Raw genomic sequence first — 16,936 nt, 5'->3', positions numbered from 1 at the left:
CTTTATTCATCATTCTGGTTTATCCAAGGCCAAAGATCCATCTGGCTAAACTACAGGAGTTGTCCATCTGAGGGGCAGGTGTCTAAAAGAAATTTAACAATGAAATGTTTAAGATGTTTATAAGACATTCAGCCCTTAAACATTTGCACTTAGAATTTTATAGAATCACTTAAAATAGAGGAGCCAGTTGAGGTGGCTCCGGCATCTGGTTAGGATGGCTCCTGGACGCCTCCCTGGTGTGGTGTTCCGGGCACGTCCCACTGGGAGGAGGCCTAGAGGAAGACCCAGGACTATGTTTCTTGGATGGAGGGACTATGTTTCTCGACTGGCCTGGGGGCACCTTGGGATTCCCCCGGATGAGCTGGCCCAAGTGGCTGGAGAGAGGGAAGTCTGGGTCTCTCTGCTTAGGCTGTTGACCCAGTGACACGACCCCAAATAAGCGGAAGAAAATGGAGGGATGGWTGGATAAGGTGAATTAGTTGCAATTTGGTTGACTCCAAAAGTTAATGAGTTGGATGTGTAGATCCAATTATTACTTTATGAYAGTTAGATGATAGTTTGATGAAAACCCATCCAGTGAAATGATATTTTACAAACCGACAAAACTGTTTTGAATTTCAACAACCAATGCAAATGTTTTTGGCAAGGATGCCATTCAACATGTTGAGCCTAAAGTATGTGTTCAGGACAACACTCAGCTTTAAAACTGCATGAATGAAAGCCAGATTAGTATTTTCTAAGGCCAGTTGACCATGACCTCCATCGTGAATTGATTTGAGTCCAAAAAATAATCAGTTGGGAATGTACATCCTTTGAATACTTTTTGAAAGWTTCATTAAAATCACACCAGTTTTTCAAGAGATATTTTGCGAACAGTAAAGACAATCAAACACACACACATACACATGCACACACACAAAGGCAAAAACATTACTGCTCTGCCTTCAGTGGTGGTTGATAACAAATGAATAAATGAAATATTAAAAACTCCATTTTCTGATCAAAAATCCATTATGAAGCCCTCTTTTGGTCCTTGGCACAGGTCTGTKGAACATGACCACATTTTATTGGAGGTGCAAAATATCCTTTTCCCATTATTTTGCTAAGCAGAGATTCATAAAAACACAAGCTTTTAATAATTTCACACTAATGTTTTGTCAAATTAGAGTCCCCAAAAAGGACTTCAGAACAGTAGTTTGCAGGTTTTAATGAACAGCTCTGGGCAGCATTCATTAGGCTGCATTGTGGAATAACTACCATGCTTTCTGCACAGACACTGCCACTTGATTATGCTGAGGAAATAAAGTAATAAATTTGAGATGATAAAGAGCTGCACAATCTAAACATGATAATGAGCCAACATGTCAATGAGCAAAAGTCAGAGGTGATACATATCAAAAAAATGTACACAGGTAGCTGATCAGAAATGTTATGAAAACATGTCTTTCATGGAGAGAAGGAACATGAAAGTTTGTCTTGTCCAGCTTAAGTTTTGTTAAKATTCTCCTCAGATACTGACACGTACAATCCCAGTTTTAAAAGAGTCGGGACATTGTGTAAAATGTRTTTAAAAACAGAATGCAATGATTTGCAAATCTCATAAATGCAAATTCTATTCACAACTGAACATAGTAAACATATGTATAAGGTCATTTTGAATTTTCATAGCAGCAGCACATTTCCAAAAAGTTGAAACACAAGCAACAAAAGGCTGTRAAAGTAAGTGGTACAAARAAGAAATGGCTGGGGGGAGCATTTTGCTTCTAATTAGATTAATRGGCAACAGGTCAGYMAGAGGACTGTGAAAAAGGAGCATTTTAGAAAGGCTGAATTACTCAGAAGAGAAATGGAAAAATGGGCAAAGATTCACTAGTCTGCAAAAAAAAATCTATAAAAACTGGAACAATTTCRAAATATTGATCCTTTTTAAGGGAAATTGTGATGTCTTTGAACATCCCATCATCATTATATCATCAAAAGATTTCAAAAAWCTGTAGAAATCTCTGTGRACAAAGGACAAGACTAAAATTCAATATTGGATGTTTGTAATCTTCCAGCAGCACTGCATTAAAACCAGGTCTGAGTATGTTATGAACATCACTGCATGGGCTCAGGAACACTTCTACTGATCATTGTCTGTGAACACAGTTTCCCATGTGATCCGCAAATGATGCTTAAAGCTCTATCRTGAAAAGAAGAAGCCATATGCAATCACTAGCCAGAAACYCATCTTCTCTAACCAAATCTYATAACTGACTGAGRCAAAGTGGAAAAYTGTTCTGCARAAGCCATAACATTCAAAAYTATATATTTTTTTCATCTAAATATTGGTGAATTCCTTAGTTTAAGCTGGTGATATGTTTTTCATTTTTAACTGTGTACAAAATATAGATTTATGTGATTTWGAAATCCTCACATACTGTTTTCATTTGCATTTCACACAACATCCCAACTGTTTTTGGATTTGATGTTGTATTAGTTTTAAGTTCAGCTGAATGTTGCAGCTTTTTATGTTGTCAAAAAATAGATTTGCAGAGGATTATTTGGCACAAGTAAGTGGTGCTTCTAACGCATCTGTTYGGGTCTTATTTTGGCTAAGATGTAGTCAATCTATGATGCTTGGCCAAAAAACAAAAAAGAAGCTCTTTCCTGGATTTKACTAAGCAAAGAACTTCCCATCGGAACAGCAGCACAGTAATTAATGTTTTCATACTGCCAAAACGTTATTTAACCCAAACAAAATGCAGTAAGCAGATTCTGACTTATTCAAACRACCACATCTGAAAAAATTCTGCAGTTGATGAAAAGAGTCAAATTACAGGTCTGCATAAAGCAAACAAAACAGCTGAAACGAACTGCTGAATACACACTTAAAAATGCAGAACACCTGAATGTTTGGGGAAATTAAATAARCAAGAATATTAACAGTCCAGAATTCATTCTTGGAAGTAAAAAATATTGAGAGTGCGACTCAAGGTTGTGGACTAAATTGTCGTGTAGCCTTTAGAAATGTAATTATCTGTGAAGCAAAGAAATGTTCCAGTTTGCTTAAAAGTAGAAATTTGGACTCTGAATCAATGATGAAGGTCAAATGTTGCGACAAGTCCAGATTTACTTTCATCCAGAGAGATGGCCAAACCAGCAGCAAAAGTGATGAACCCAAGTTACCATAAAGCCGATCAGGCCTACATGCGGTGGAAATATCGTGATTTGGAGTACTTTCAGTTGCTAAGGTTCACTAATGTTCTGCCCAAAAATAGATGAATGACCATTTTTTAACTAAACTATTAGGATGATAATGACAGGATTCTTTGGGCTCATGTTGTGAGAGAATACTTTATTGTAGTCATTTTTATTCATAAAGGCAAAGGAGCAATAATATTTCTGTCCATGTTTCTATGTGTGTGTGTCTGTACTGCAAAAATATCTCATGAATCACTGAACCAATTTAATGAACCTCTCAGAAAATTATTATTGACTTGATATCTACACCTGGTAGGAGTGTAAGAAAATACTAATACACTGAAATATCTTGATATTTAGTTTCCTGACACTGTATCGATTCTCAAAAGCACTGCATTGATTTTTAATTGGGGCTTAAAAGATGGATGTTGTGAGACAAAATGTGAAATACAAATAAAGTTTTCATTGTTGTTCAGTGTTCTGATTGCATAAAAATAAACAGAATTCAATAAGATTTTATGCATGTAATTCAGGGTGGGCTCTTCATATTGTGCTTTTTTATTTGTTGCATACAGTTTTGCAATATATTGCGATATATTGTGATATGTCATTTCATATCCTGTGTCCTGTGATCTCCAATTTACACTTGGAGGTTTACTTGATGCAAAATGTTTATAAAATGTTGACATCAACTCTGAATGTTAGCAAAATATATCATAAACCACTAAATAGATTTTAATGAAACTTTTCAGTAAATAACCATTGTGTTGACATCAACAAGTCAAAACCCTATGGACTCATCTCAATTCAAGACAGCCACAGCCAACAGACCTTAACCAGACTATATAATATAATCAGCCCATTTTACAAATCTAATAATGGCGTTTTCAAGTTTTAAGCAAAATGTTGATAAATCTGTCATTTCTGATCAGAAGATGATCTCAGGTTAAAACTCTAATGTAATGGGCGATATGAGTYCATCATAAATGGACTGGTCACAAAAGATCTCAGACTTTAAAAATTGTTGCAATGTGAAGATGAAGTTGTGCAGCAGTTCAACACTACTCATGCCAGTGCAAGTTCTTGAATAAAAATTGTTGCTGCTCCAGTTAGAAAAAAGTAACTCTTTTATAAAATTATCAAAGCATTGCTAGAGGGAATGCCTGACATGATTATCAAATATCAGGGTCAGAGACTTCTATATTGTTCAGTTTTCAATTCCTAAACAAAAGAAAATGAAAAATGAAGAATCCAATCTCTATGAAGGTTCAGATTTTTTATTATTATTTTTTTCATTTGTGTTCCTTGCTTCATGTCCTTGTGCATTTTGAATAGCTGACTCCAGGTGAATTAATTTCTTTTTCTCCTGTTCGCTCTCAGACTTTGGTGCTTGTACRGCATGCAGTGAACGTGCGCAGCTCCTCCCTGGAGACGTTGAGCTTCTTCCTCACTCTGCTTGCACCTGCGGTCACTCCCCTGTTTGTGCTGTCTGAGCGCTGGATCCACATGCCGTGTGGCTGCTTCATTAACTGCAAGCRGAATCCAGCGGAGGAACCCTCAGGTAGATTCAAGATGTCTTTTACCAAGGCACAGCTGAGCGTACATTTACAGAATAAAACGGAAACTCCAAGTTCTTATTGGATGAACATCTACAACTATCCCAATCCATACCATTCCATACCATACCATATCAAACCATACCACACCACACCACACCACGCCATACCATAGCATTTCATAGTGGATGGTATTTATTTGTTTAAAGAATAATAGATCTTTACTTCTCTGTGATATTTAGAAAAAATGCTGAAAAACGTTCTACTTTTTATGTTCTACTCCATTCACAGTTATGAAAAGAAAGTTTGAGTTCAACCTTTCCTTCCAACAAGGCTATGGAGTCTACAAGTTATCACACGCTAACAAGTCTCACAGCAGCCCCCCCATGGAGAAGCCCAATTATCACAGCCTTTTCAACTGTGACTTCTCAAATCCCCGCCTTGACGCACTGGAAAGTGGCGACCTTTCCAGGCTTTGTCCCAACTTTGATTTCAGCACCTCACTCCCAGTGGACAGCTCCTCTTGCTCGGGTCTCCTTTCAGAGGCCAGGGGAGGGGAGGCGCTGGCTGACTGTCCTCTACTGCCTCATGAGAACCACAAGGATGGTGAGGAGTTTCACCGTGTCTCCTCGCTGCCTTCTCATCATCAGGAAAAGGAATATAACCTGAACGACTCCTCATCTGTGTTTGAAGGGCCAGAGAGGAGGCTGTCACACGAGGAGTGTAGGAAAATCGAGCTGACGGACTGGGAGTGGTGCAGGAGTAAATCAGAGAGAACACCCAGACAGGTACAGCACACAGCTGCCCTTATGAATGTCATCTTGAAGCATTAAATTGAGCCATTTGTATGTGTCATTTTGCGTTTACGGCATTAATGGATTTTTCCACACACACTTAGTCTTTTGTTTCCCCAAAGACATCTAACTGTTTTACAATGAGGTGATGATTCATGCATGAATAATGTTTGAAGACTATAAAATAAGTATGAGTTCAGTCACCCCTTCTATGACAGTGCAGGGAGAATTTTGAGTGCTGAATGAACTTTCTGATGTTATTTGAAGAAGCTGAAAACAAGTTCTTAAGGCTAAAAAAGGCAGAACACTATCTAAAAGTTAAAAAAGCAAAGGCTAGATTAAAAACCTAAGCTAAAAGTAAAAAAAGAAACAGTAGTTAAAAGTAGTAAAGCTGCTAAAACCAAAGTAGCAAAATGTATGCTTAATGTTGCAAAATGCAAACAAACAGTTTAAAATAGTAAARGGCTAGCAAAGGCTAAAAACATGTAAAGTGGTGGCTAAAAGTAAAAGTAGCAAAGATTTAGATAAAAGCTACAAGTGGAAAATGGTAGCCATAAGTTTTAAAATGCTTGCTGGAGGCCAAACGTGAGAAACATTTGGCTAAAAGTAGCTAAAGGCTAGCTAAAAACTAAATACAGTTGAAAAATAACCTAAAGATAAAAGTAACAAACACTCTAGAGAAGCAGAGTTCCAAAATAACATTTTGATTCCCTTGAATGTATTTCTTGGTACACTGTATTTGTAAATGTTATAAAGTTAAATTTTAGAATATTATAACAATTACAAAAGAAAACAGAAGTCACAGCACGTATCCCCTGAATGAAATATACATTTTCATAGATGAACAGCCTAGTATTCAAAAAGAGATAGCAAAAACATTACTCAATAATAAAAACAGAGGAAAACAATATTGTAAATCACAAAAGGGTGTATTTATTTCAGGAAACTATAGATTTGAAGCCTAAAAACACTTTTCAAAGAACTGTTCAAGATGTGATTTTCTGTTTGTTTGTTTGTTCTTCTTTAGTGTTTTTACCTGCTCTGCTATTACGCATTTTTTAAAATTAAATGGACAAACTGGATGCTATGCATGCGATTTAGATAAAGCAGGTTAGCATCTTTTCTCTCCTTCTTCTCTGTTTTCTGTGCATATCTTTACATGCCTGAAGCCTCAGCTCATTCTAATGGAGCAGTTGATCAGAACACTATCTGATGTTTCTCAGAGCCAAAAACTGCATTCGTTGAAACTAAATTCATTCATTGAAACTAAAATTCCAAAATCCGACGAATGCGCCAGGCTCAGCTCGAATCATTGATTTAGAAGTTACTTCGGGGGGAGGCAAATAACAGCAGGATTTATAGATTCAAGTTTTTTAAGCTATATGTTGTATAATTTTTTATGAAGGAAGATTAAACAAAAAAAATCAACAGATTAATTTTTGATTCAAGTTCAGGGAAGAACAGCTTGTCTGTTCAGTATGTGCTGCATTATGCATGGATGTCTGTCTGGCAGCAGCCGAAGTTGTGCTCAGTCAATACTTAACTCTATCCAGCGATAGAAATAARTACATAATAAATAAAATAGCCAAAGAACATAAACAGTGAAGCTGGAGACAGGTTGCTGCAGGCGTTTGGAGTACCCTAATAAATTCTCAATCTCCTTTCTTCTTTATTGTTGATATTATTTGCTCTCATAAGAGCAGAGACTCTTTTCTTTCTGTGTTTTTCTAGACCTAAACGTATTACTACCGTAAAGGAGAAGGCAGACAAAAATGTTTTCACTTCAGTCTCTGTATTTGTGTATCTGCCTTAAGTCTTTGAATCAATTCTATTAGCAACATATCTTGTGAACCAGTGCAGGATTTTATTGAAACTTTCAGCAAACAATCCCTACTGACAGCCATTAAAAGCCAAGTGAATTCAAGATGTCTGTCACAGCCAGCTAAACGAATACACAAATATCCAAAAATAGCTATAATGAAGTTGCAACACATACTCCAAGTGCTTCTTAATGCACAAATTCTCTGGTTGAACTTTTAACATTAACTGCTGCAGTCAACTCCATCTGTCTGTTAGCAAAATATCACGTGAACTGCAGCATGTACTCTCATAGGAAACATTGGCTGTACATCTACAACTGACGAGACAATCCCTGATGGCCGACACAGCTAATCAACATATAAAAGGCTATGATTCAGTCAGTTTTACAGTTAGTAAGCTAAAATCCAGTTTTCTGGACCCACAAAACTTACTCTGACACTGCAGACATACATGTGGTAATAATTAACTTCCAGACAACAACCCCTGAACATGTTGACGTCATTTTTTTTTCTTACACTTTTCTTTTTTGGTTCCACTTATAGGTTTGAAATGTTTCTGGTCTGAAAATCACCAGAGGGGAGGAAAATTCACAGAGCGTGCTGCTTCAGCTGGGCCTTGGCACTCATTTTGCATCATGTATAACCCTGAGAAGCTTGCTGCCGACTTGTATGCGTGTGTGTGTGTGTGTGTGTGTGTGTGTGTGTGTGTGTGTGTGTGTGTGTGTGTGNGTGTGTGTGTGTGTGTGTGTGTGTGTGTGTGTGTGCCCTACTTCTGAGTTTCTTAGGAGAGAAGTGTGTGTGTTATTTCTCCTCTGGGCCTATTCATTGATTGGGCTGATGTAGAGGTGCCTTTTGTGCAATGTATTTACGGAAAGCAAATTAAAAGGCTTAGCAGTCCTTGAAGGAATGCATGTYGCTCGCGACCTTTCATGCCAGAGTTTTAGACTGAAGTCATCTTATGATGCCAAGGGACAGAGCTATGGCAGTTTTGGTCAAACCTCAAAATAATATTAAGCACTGTCTCATGCATTATTAAGATACATCACACTCAAAGTTTGTGTTTCAATGACTTTCAGCTGCTGCTAAATCACATTTTAGCTCAATACCTCAAAAAATCTGTCTATTATAAGTCTATAAGATTCTAACAACCATCTTGCATCAGGTTGACTCCAAAAGTTAATCAGTTGTAGATGTAAATCTTTTATGTTTTGGCAGTGGGTGATAAAAACAGCTAATAAAAGAGAAATGCCCAAACCCTAAATCCAGACATAGGACCAAAAAAAAGAAAATCTTCTAAATCCACGTGACTAAGTCTGACACAGTTTGCAATTCTGTTTGTCCTGCTTGTATTTTTCTTCCTCGTTAGCAGATCAGATGTCATTACCCAGCATCCCCTCCTCTTACTGTCAGAGCCGCTGGCCTTCAGTGTCCGAAGGGAGGGTTGGAATTAGAGCTTAAAGACGTGTTTACCCTCTCTGTGACATTCTACTCTGTTAGCGAGCACAAAGCTCGAGGTGCTGTTCCCCCGCGGAGGGCTGAAGATCTAATGTGTAATCACATGTCAGAAGGCCCCTGGAACTCAGCCACTCTTCGGAGAATTCATCCACGGCTGCAAAATAAAAAATAATAATAGTTAAGAGGGCTTTAGTGTATGGAAGACATGAAATATTGATACAGGACAGACATAAATCTAACACAACTAGAGGAAATGTACTGCAACTGTGTCAGGGTTTGTAATAGCAAAGTAGTCATTTAGCAATGTGTGAAAATGGCACAAAAAGGAATTTTTATCACGTGACACTGAAAGGCAAAGGCGGTTTTCGCCTGTGTGGGTTTGCTCATGTTTCTGTTGTTGTAGCTTCCAGAAGAAAATCGTTGGACGAAGGTCTACAACTGATTCACTTTGGAAGCCAACCCAATCTAAACACTAAAAACAGCTATTAATCAGTCAGTTTTAGATATTCTGTTGAAATTAGACATGGTTTATTTAGAGTCATTCACAAATACTTCCTTAAAATTCCTCTGTGCAAAATCTTTACATTTACTTTTGGAGTCAATCCTGTTTGAGTGTTAGCAATGTAACAGAACAAAACAAAATGTTTTGGTAACCTGATGAGTCCAGTCAAACAATTCAGGTTGCAAATTATTTAATAAGCTGTTTCCAATCAAAGTCTAAACAAAAAGAGAATAAATGAGGAAATCCAAGCAGTTCTACAACAACAGATAATAAGTCAAAACTCAAATCAGTTTGTTATGGGAAGCCAGACACTGTGCCATCCATTAAAGTTAATACCAGTCTTCTAAAAAGAATATCATTACCAATAATGGCAGAGATCAACAATGAAGCTGTTTTTAGTCAGAGATGTTTTATTTCAGTAATATTTAGTGCCTTGATTTAAAAACCTAGTTTACTAAACAGTGACTGTGAACAGGAGTTAATTTATGAAGGTAAACAAAATAAACTCTCAAATTGAAGTGGCTGGGGAATATTAGACTGGATGAAGGAAATATAACTAAAATAATAATGGAGAATTTTTTCATGGTTGTCAAATCAAACATTAGTCAGAGTTTTTGTCCAATTATTTTGTTTAATTAGTGTCAACATAATTTTCATGCTGTTTTCACAAATGAGTGCTTTTTCTTTATTTCTTTCTTTCTTTCTTTCTTTCTTTCTTTCTTTCTTTCTTTCTTCTTTCTTTCTTTCTTTCTTTTTTCTTTGGGGTTGTGTAAGTATTTGAAGTTGCTGGTGGAATTTCTTTCGATAAAAATATTTTAAAAGATTTGTGAAGAAACTATAACACCTTCAAGGATAAATTGAACATTTTCAACTGTTCTGACATTCTATTTGAATATTATAAAAGCATCCATTTTTATACCAGCTTGACTATTTCCTGCCGTCATTGAGCAAGAGGCAAGGTTCATCCTAAACAGGTCACCAGTCCCTCCCTGGGCCTGAGATAACTATTCATTCGTGCACTCACACTTAGAGAAATGTGGAGATACCAATAAACCTAACATCCATGTTTTTGGACAGTGACAAAAAACTCGGGAACTTCTTGCTGATAACTGCAACTGCACTATGATGTATTTGTAAAAACGTCAGGGAAAAAAATCAAACTTTTATTGTGACAAAAATAATTCCTTAAACTCATTTTAAATTAAAGACCAATCTTTGATGGAATGGATATTATTGATGTCTTACATGCCAGAATTTTAGACTCAAGAAATAACAGCGTTGTAGCTGTTTTTGTCAAACCTTGACAATAATGTTATGCATCATAATGTATTTCAAGACATTGCACACAGATTATGTATTGTAAATGACCCTCATTTACATTTAGCTCAATATAAAATGGACTGAATTGTRGTCTTCTTGTGTTGGTAATCAGTTTTAGGTGTACAGCCAATAATTACTTTTTAAGGTTTCATTGAAATCTATCTAGTGGTTCTTATGATACAGTATTTTGCTAACAGACTACATGGACACACCAGCACAGGCACAAACATCACCATTTTGGCTTTTTGTGGCAGATGCTAATTATGTTGATTTTAGTCTAAAACCACCACAGCATTATGAAATCAAAGTCCTCCAGAAATCTTTTAATCATTATTCTCAGTTATGTGAAAACAGATCCTGAGCTTTGTGTTTTTACATCATCATTCTTTCCACATTGGTATGTTTGTGGTATCAGTTGATTTGACTGGAAGACACATTTTCAGCTCAACATTGTGGACTTCCTCTCCTCGGAGTGGAGTAAACATGATGGCAGAAAAAACAGACACAGTCACGGAGAACAAGACACTGACATCACCTCTGGTCCTGCTTTGCATCACAGACGCAGTCAGATAACCACATTTAGTTAGCATAAATAATTTATAGGTTTAATGAGACCTGCTGCCTCCTCCCCACTGGTGGTTCTCCTGACTCCTGCGGGTAACATGCACCAGCTCAAACACATTATCTTGACAGACAGACTCTTTTTCGACTACTGTGTGGTTAGTCACTGCAAAAACACTAAAAATATGATGTAATATGATTACATATGAGTCATAAGAGTGCTGTAATGATATTAAAAATATAGCAAACTGATAAGGAGCCCAGAATACATTTGACTGATACATGAAATAAATATTCATTCCAATAGAATTACCTCATGAAAACAATTAGAAGCCAAAATATAATGAACCTTCTGTGTTTTTGTGGCTTCCATTACCTGAAGGTTTACCATCTCATTTCTGCAGCAGTGTGCTCTTCGCGAGTCTTTAAAATGTAAGCCACACGAAGTAAACACATACATCTTCCTTCTCCTGACATCACGAGTCCAATCCAATCTCAGTTTAAACAGCAACAATGAAGTGCAAAAATGACCTTGTTATTGACGTAAAGGTTTAGACGCTGGTCCTCATGAGTTAAGATGGCAGCAGGCAYTTTGATTTGTCATTGCAGGAGAAGGACGTGCCACATTTTGTTGTGTTACGATAGCTCAGTTCCATTACCTGCCATTAATGTGCTTTTTGACTGCGTGCAAAGTCCAACTTTCATTGACAGTTGAGAGCAACTGTTACTGAAAGTAGCAAAAAGGCTAGCTAAAAGCTAAAAGTAACAAAACCCTTTGAATTTGAAAAGATCTCAAAATATTTAAATGAGGAAAAATTTTTGTAAGTAAGAATGCAATAAAACGTACTTGAAAGTAAAACCAGATAAACAATCATGGGAATGAAGAGTTAGCTTACAGTGATGCTATGAGCAGGTGATGAACTTTTGAACAATAGTCCAAAGGTCTGAGTATTAAAACTTTACCTAAGTTGTACCTGAGTGCACTGCTCCAGAAACTGAATAAATACTCCTATTTCTCCTCTTCTTTGTGTTTTTTTCTTTTTCTTTGCAGAAGTCATCAGGTGGTCTGTCTATCCCTCTGTGTGCCTTTCAGGGCACTGTGTCCCTGCAGGCACCCACGGGCAAAACGCTCTCTCTTTCCACCTATGAGGTCAGCAGTGATGGGCTCAAAATCTCTCCCAATAATGCCAAGAAGGTAATGACCTTTGCTCTGATCTCTTCTGCTAAAGCTCTATTAATCAGATCAGGCTTTATTTCCTTTTTGTGAATAAGTAGTTTGACATTTGGAATATGTGTATGTGGTATGAGCTTGGTTACCAACTTTTACTCTTATGTCTTAAAGCTGCAGTAGATAACTTTTATAAAGCTGTATTTTTTTACATATTTGTTAAAACTGTCCCTATGTCCTAAGAGTTGAATATAAAAACCCTTGTTCGTGCTCAAGATTGCTGGTGAGCTGCAGCTGCGCTACTAGTGGAGAAACAACTTAGCGTTACAAGAAAACTGCAAATTTCTGAGAGCTGTGCGTTCACAGCAGACTCTGCTGTGGGGGAGGAGCTGTGGAGGGAGGGCTGTATATCGCAGGCTAAAGACCTCTGCATGAGCCATCCAAACTGCTGAAATTTTCTCTCATTGTTGCAGTTGCATGACAAAAATCACTTTATTATGTTTGCATCATTGAATCTGCCATCCTTTCTTCTCGCAACCCACCAGGAGAACTTTTTACCCCTTCCACATAAGAACTTGCAGTGTGATTGGTCAGAGGTTCGTGGCTGTGTTTGTTTGTGCTGAAAGCGCTCAGATGCTGCATTTTACTTCAACGACTCGCTTCCAAAAAAAAATGCTTGCTTCAAGGAGCTGACTGTTGCAGCCAGAAGCAGACATTTATCCAGATAGACAAATGGTCTGATGGAGTATTTTGAGATCTTAAGTCCACGGTTTTCTCAGAAACCCGCTACTTCAGCTTTAAATACGCTTGCACACCAGAGATAGAACAGCTGCCATGCAAAATTCTTGAAATGAAAAGCCTTGGCATGAAAAAAATATGAGACATCTGCAGCCGCAACATGAGCTTAAATCTTATCTAATTTCTACCCATGTGAGCAAGCAAATTGTTCTTCATGTCATGGTTCAGACATTTTGAAGTGCAGATATAATAAATGATCATAAACAGCTATTATCTTACCTGTTCTATGTATCTAAGTATCTATGTCACCTTTAGCTGTTATTAAAATGCTTTTTTATGTTTAAATAGAAAATAAACTTATCTTCTCATCACTTCCTCTTCTAAATGCCTTGAAATTGGCCTCTGTCTTTTTAAGAACCACCTTCCGCTTCTGTCTCACCCATTTCGGTGTGTGGGGGGGCGGCTGCCATGATGCAGTTTACTTGACATCTGAAAATACGTTTCCTCAAAGGTATTTTTAATCTGAAAAGAGCTTCACTGAGTGAAAACTATTGTTAAGAACACAGCAGACAGTTTTGCTTTCACTTTCGGTTTCACCTGAGAGCCTGCAGGAGTCATGGGCGGGGTGTGTGGGGAGAGGGGTGCGCCCTGCAATGAGGAAGTTTGGCTTGAAGACACGTCCCAGGGCYGTTTCTGGTACCAAAAGGCGTTTCTGGTCCCCACCTGTCGTTTTGCTCCTCAGCATGGCTTCAAAAAAAAAACGCCGCAGGATTTCTCAAACATGATGAATGAGTCAAAGCAAGGCTTTGGGCATGTTTTTATGAGAGTATAACATTATAACATGATTTAAAACTCAAAAAAGTTGATTTTACTTTCCCTTCAAATTTTTTTTAAATCTTTTACATTGCCATCAGTTTTATTCGAGGTAAGATAATAATCATTCAAAACATTTCCACCTATTCCCACTTTAAACAATCTGAACTATTCTTTTATAATCTGAGCAACCAACACGGTAAAATTCAGCAAAGTGTGTAGTTGAGTTACATAAACATGGAGTTGAAACCAACTGCTTTGCTTTACAGGTGGAAGTGTATCGCTCCAAGTCTGTTGGCCATGAACCCAGTGCAGATGACCCGGCAGCTGGAGGCCACGCCGTCGACGCAAACACCAGCTGTGTCGGGATGGGCATGGAGATCGGCATGGGGATGGGGATCGGAGCCGGCGTAGGGGACACCAATGTGAAGATTCACCTCGAGGTTCTGGAAATATGTGATAACGAGGAAGCCATGGACAGCGTCTCCATCATCTCGAACATCAGCCAGTCTTCTGCCCACACCCGCTCGCCGTCGCTGCGTTACTCTCGCCGAGAGAACCGCTTTGTCTCGTGCGACCTGGGCGAGACCGCGTCCTACTCTCTGCTCATCCCCAGCAGCGGCGCCGCCGAGGCGGAGACCATCAATATCACCATCCCCGACACGGTGGAAGCCCACCGGCAGAACAGCCGACGGCAGATGCAGGAGAGCTCAGGGTATCACGAGGATATACAGCTGCTAAACGAGGCGTACAGAAAGCAGTCAGGAGAGGAGTAAGAGTGATACATGGACACAGTAACAAGATGGTGACGGAAGGGGTGGGGGTTGAACTCAGGCAGTAAAGTCTGCAAGACAGAAATCCTCATCATTCAACTGTTTTTCTTTAGCACATTTTGTAAAGAGCAGACGATTTTGTTAAAAGCCTGGAAATGAATGATAGTGTGTGTTTGCTTCCTCTTGTTCTTCCTCTTCAGGTAATAATGATGAAAGCACACACATCACTTCTTTGTATATTACACAGAGACAGAAATAAACTGGGTTAAACAGGGGAGAAAACGGCCAAAAGCTGGAAAAGGGCATCAGTGCATTAGTATTCCAGTCAATGCCTTCGACATATGGTAGCCTGTCACCGTGAGACAGATGCAGCAGGAGAAAAATTCACTTAGATGTTGAAAAGGAGGAGCTGAGCTCAGGTCACGAGTCTAATTTAAAACGGCTCACGTGGACTACGTCACCGGTGACTCAGGCTGGGGGAGGAGGGGCCACCTGCCCCATGTGTCTGACTCATTCAAGTGTGTTGTGCATTAGGATGAGAGGATCTGGTGTGATGCCACACACACACACACACACACACACACACACACACACACACACACACACACACACACACACACACACACACACACACACACACACACACACACACACACACCACACACACACACACATATACCGCAAGTATTTATGTTTCCCTGAAGTGAATGTGTCCATTTTACCTTAAATTTTGATGTCCTTTAACCTCAGCTGCTCTATCAAAAGTTTCTGCACCAATTAGGGTTGCAGCTATTAAAGCTGAAAGTGGAGAGGAGTGAAAGAATGGAGACATGGGTGGTTATGAATAGTGTTTGAAGGGACAGTTCAGATAATTTTTGTTAGATTTTTGTGAAACGGATAAGAAMAATTACCTGTTGTGGACAGATTTTTGAACAGCCTCAGATTGAGGAAACAGAGTTTAATTACCATACATCACTGAGTAGCAAAAAGCAGGCAATATCGTTTTGTGTCTGTTTGTATGTTTTGTGTATTGCATGAACCACTAGACAAATTTGAAAAAGACTCGCAAAGCATAATTATTGGATGCATATCTACAACTGATTAACTTTTGGCATCAACACGAAAATGACACAAAACACACACAAATTAATATAACACAATTAATTTTACCAATGTTGAGCACAAACCTGTGGTAGTAGCTGAGTCTAATCTCCAACACGTATTAGAAGCACATCTACAACTGTCTGCAGTTTGGATTCAGTCCAATTTCGGATGCCCGAATAGCAGCAGCAATAGCAAATATCTGTAGCATTTCCATTGCAGTCTAGAGCTGGGGTTCTCAAGCTGTTTGGATCTGGGGGGCTCCTTACATTAGTGAAAATTTTCCAGGGTCTCCCTCAAAAACCTCATGCTGATTAAAAACAATTTACTGCCATTTTAACCACAAATGCCATGGGAATATGTTTTGTTTGTTTGATTAATTTAACATGTATGTTTTAATGGCACATTGCTTTTCATATGTGTTTATGCAGTTATTTAAATGAAAAACAAAATTAACAATTTACTGTAATTGTTCGGGGACCCCAAGCTATGACTCATGGACCCTTTGGGGTCCTGGGACCCAGTTTGAGAACCTCTGATCTAGAGCGCTTCCAGCAAGAATATAATGTGTGACCCATCATATAAAAATGAGGATTAAGTCAAATTTGGTCAAAATTACCTAATTAAATTTTCAAATTCCTGGCTTYAAAGGCTACATTTTGATACATGGATCATTCTGATATCATAAGTGGATCCAGAGATATGACTTAATTTGTCTTGTTGGCAGAGTTGTAAAGTAACCATGTACAAATACTTCTTTACTGTACTTAAGTAGAAATTTGGGGTATCTGTACCTTACTTGAGTAATTATTTTTCAGCCTACTTTTTACTTCCACTTCTTACATTTTTACACAGTTATCCGTACTTTCTACTTATTATATTTTTAAAAAGGGAAGAAGTAGAAAGTCGTTACTCCTATTTCATTACAGCTTATTGTTGTTAAAAAAATATTATCCTCCTGGACAKAGTGAATTTAAGTGTGGTTGGATGAGAAGTATAAATATATATCATTCTGATCCTGTATTAGTTTGTACACGATCCATGACAGCTGCAAATAACACAAATCATGCCACACTCCAGCAGGACAAAGCAGACAAATTGTATGTAACCTATGCCACAGACACACACACACACACACACACACACACACAC

The 16,936-nt window shown here is 38.2% G+C and overlaps 1 protein-coding gene across 2 annotated transcripts in view; it reads left to right on the top strand.

Annotated features, from left to right (window-relative positions):
• Positions 1–14,843, top strand: part of LOC106519428 (probable G-protein coupled receptor 149) — a 17,518-nt gene extending 2,675 nt beyond the window's left edge. The window contains exons 2-6 of one of the 2 annotated variants that reach the window (XM_014011114.1): positions 4,564–4,744; positions 5,031–5,345; positions 5,433–5,527; positions 12,243–12,386; positions 14,180–14,843. In XM_014011114.1, coding sequence (XP_013866568.1) covers positions 4,564–4,744; positions 5,031–5,345; positions 5,433–5,527; positions 12,243–12,386; positions 14,180–14,686 — 1,242 coding nt within the window. In that variant the 3' untranslated portion in view covers positions 14,687–14,843. Of the gene's footprint in view, positions 1–4,563; positions 4,745–5,030; positions 5,528–12,242; positions 12,387–14,179 lie in introns of both variants that reach the window. The other variant, XM_014011113.1, reaches the window with a different exon arrangement.
• Positions 14,844–16,936: the final 2,093 nt, after the last annotated feature.

This window comes from Austrofundulus limnaeus, unplaced genomic scaffold, assembly GCF_001266775.1.
Source record: "Austrofundulus limnaeus strain Quisiro unplaced genomic scaffold, Austrofundulus_limnaeus-1.0 Scaffold76, whole genome shotgun sequence".
Taxonomy (NCBI): Eukaryota; Metazoa; Chordata; class Actinopteri; order Cyprinodontiformes; family Rivulidae; genus Austrofundulus; species Austrofundulus limnaeus.
Note: the sequence above shows the minus strand (reverse complement) of the source record. Positions and strands in the feature narration are given on the sequence as shown.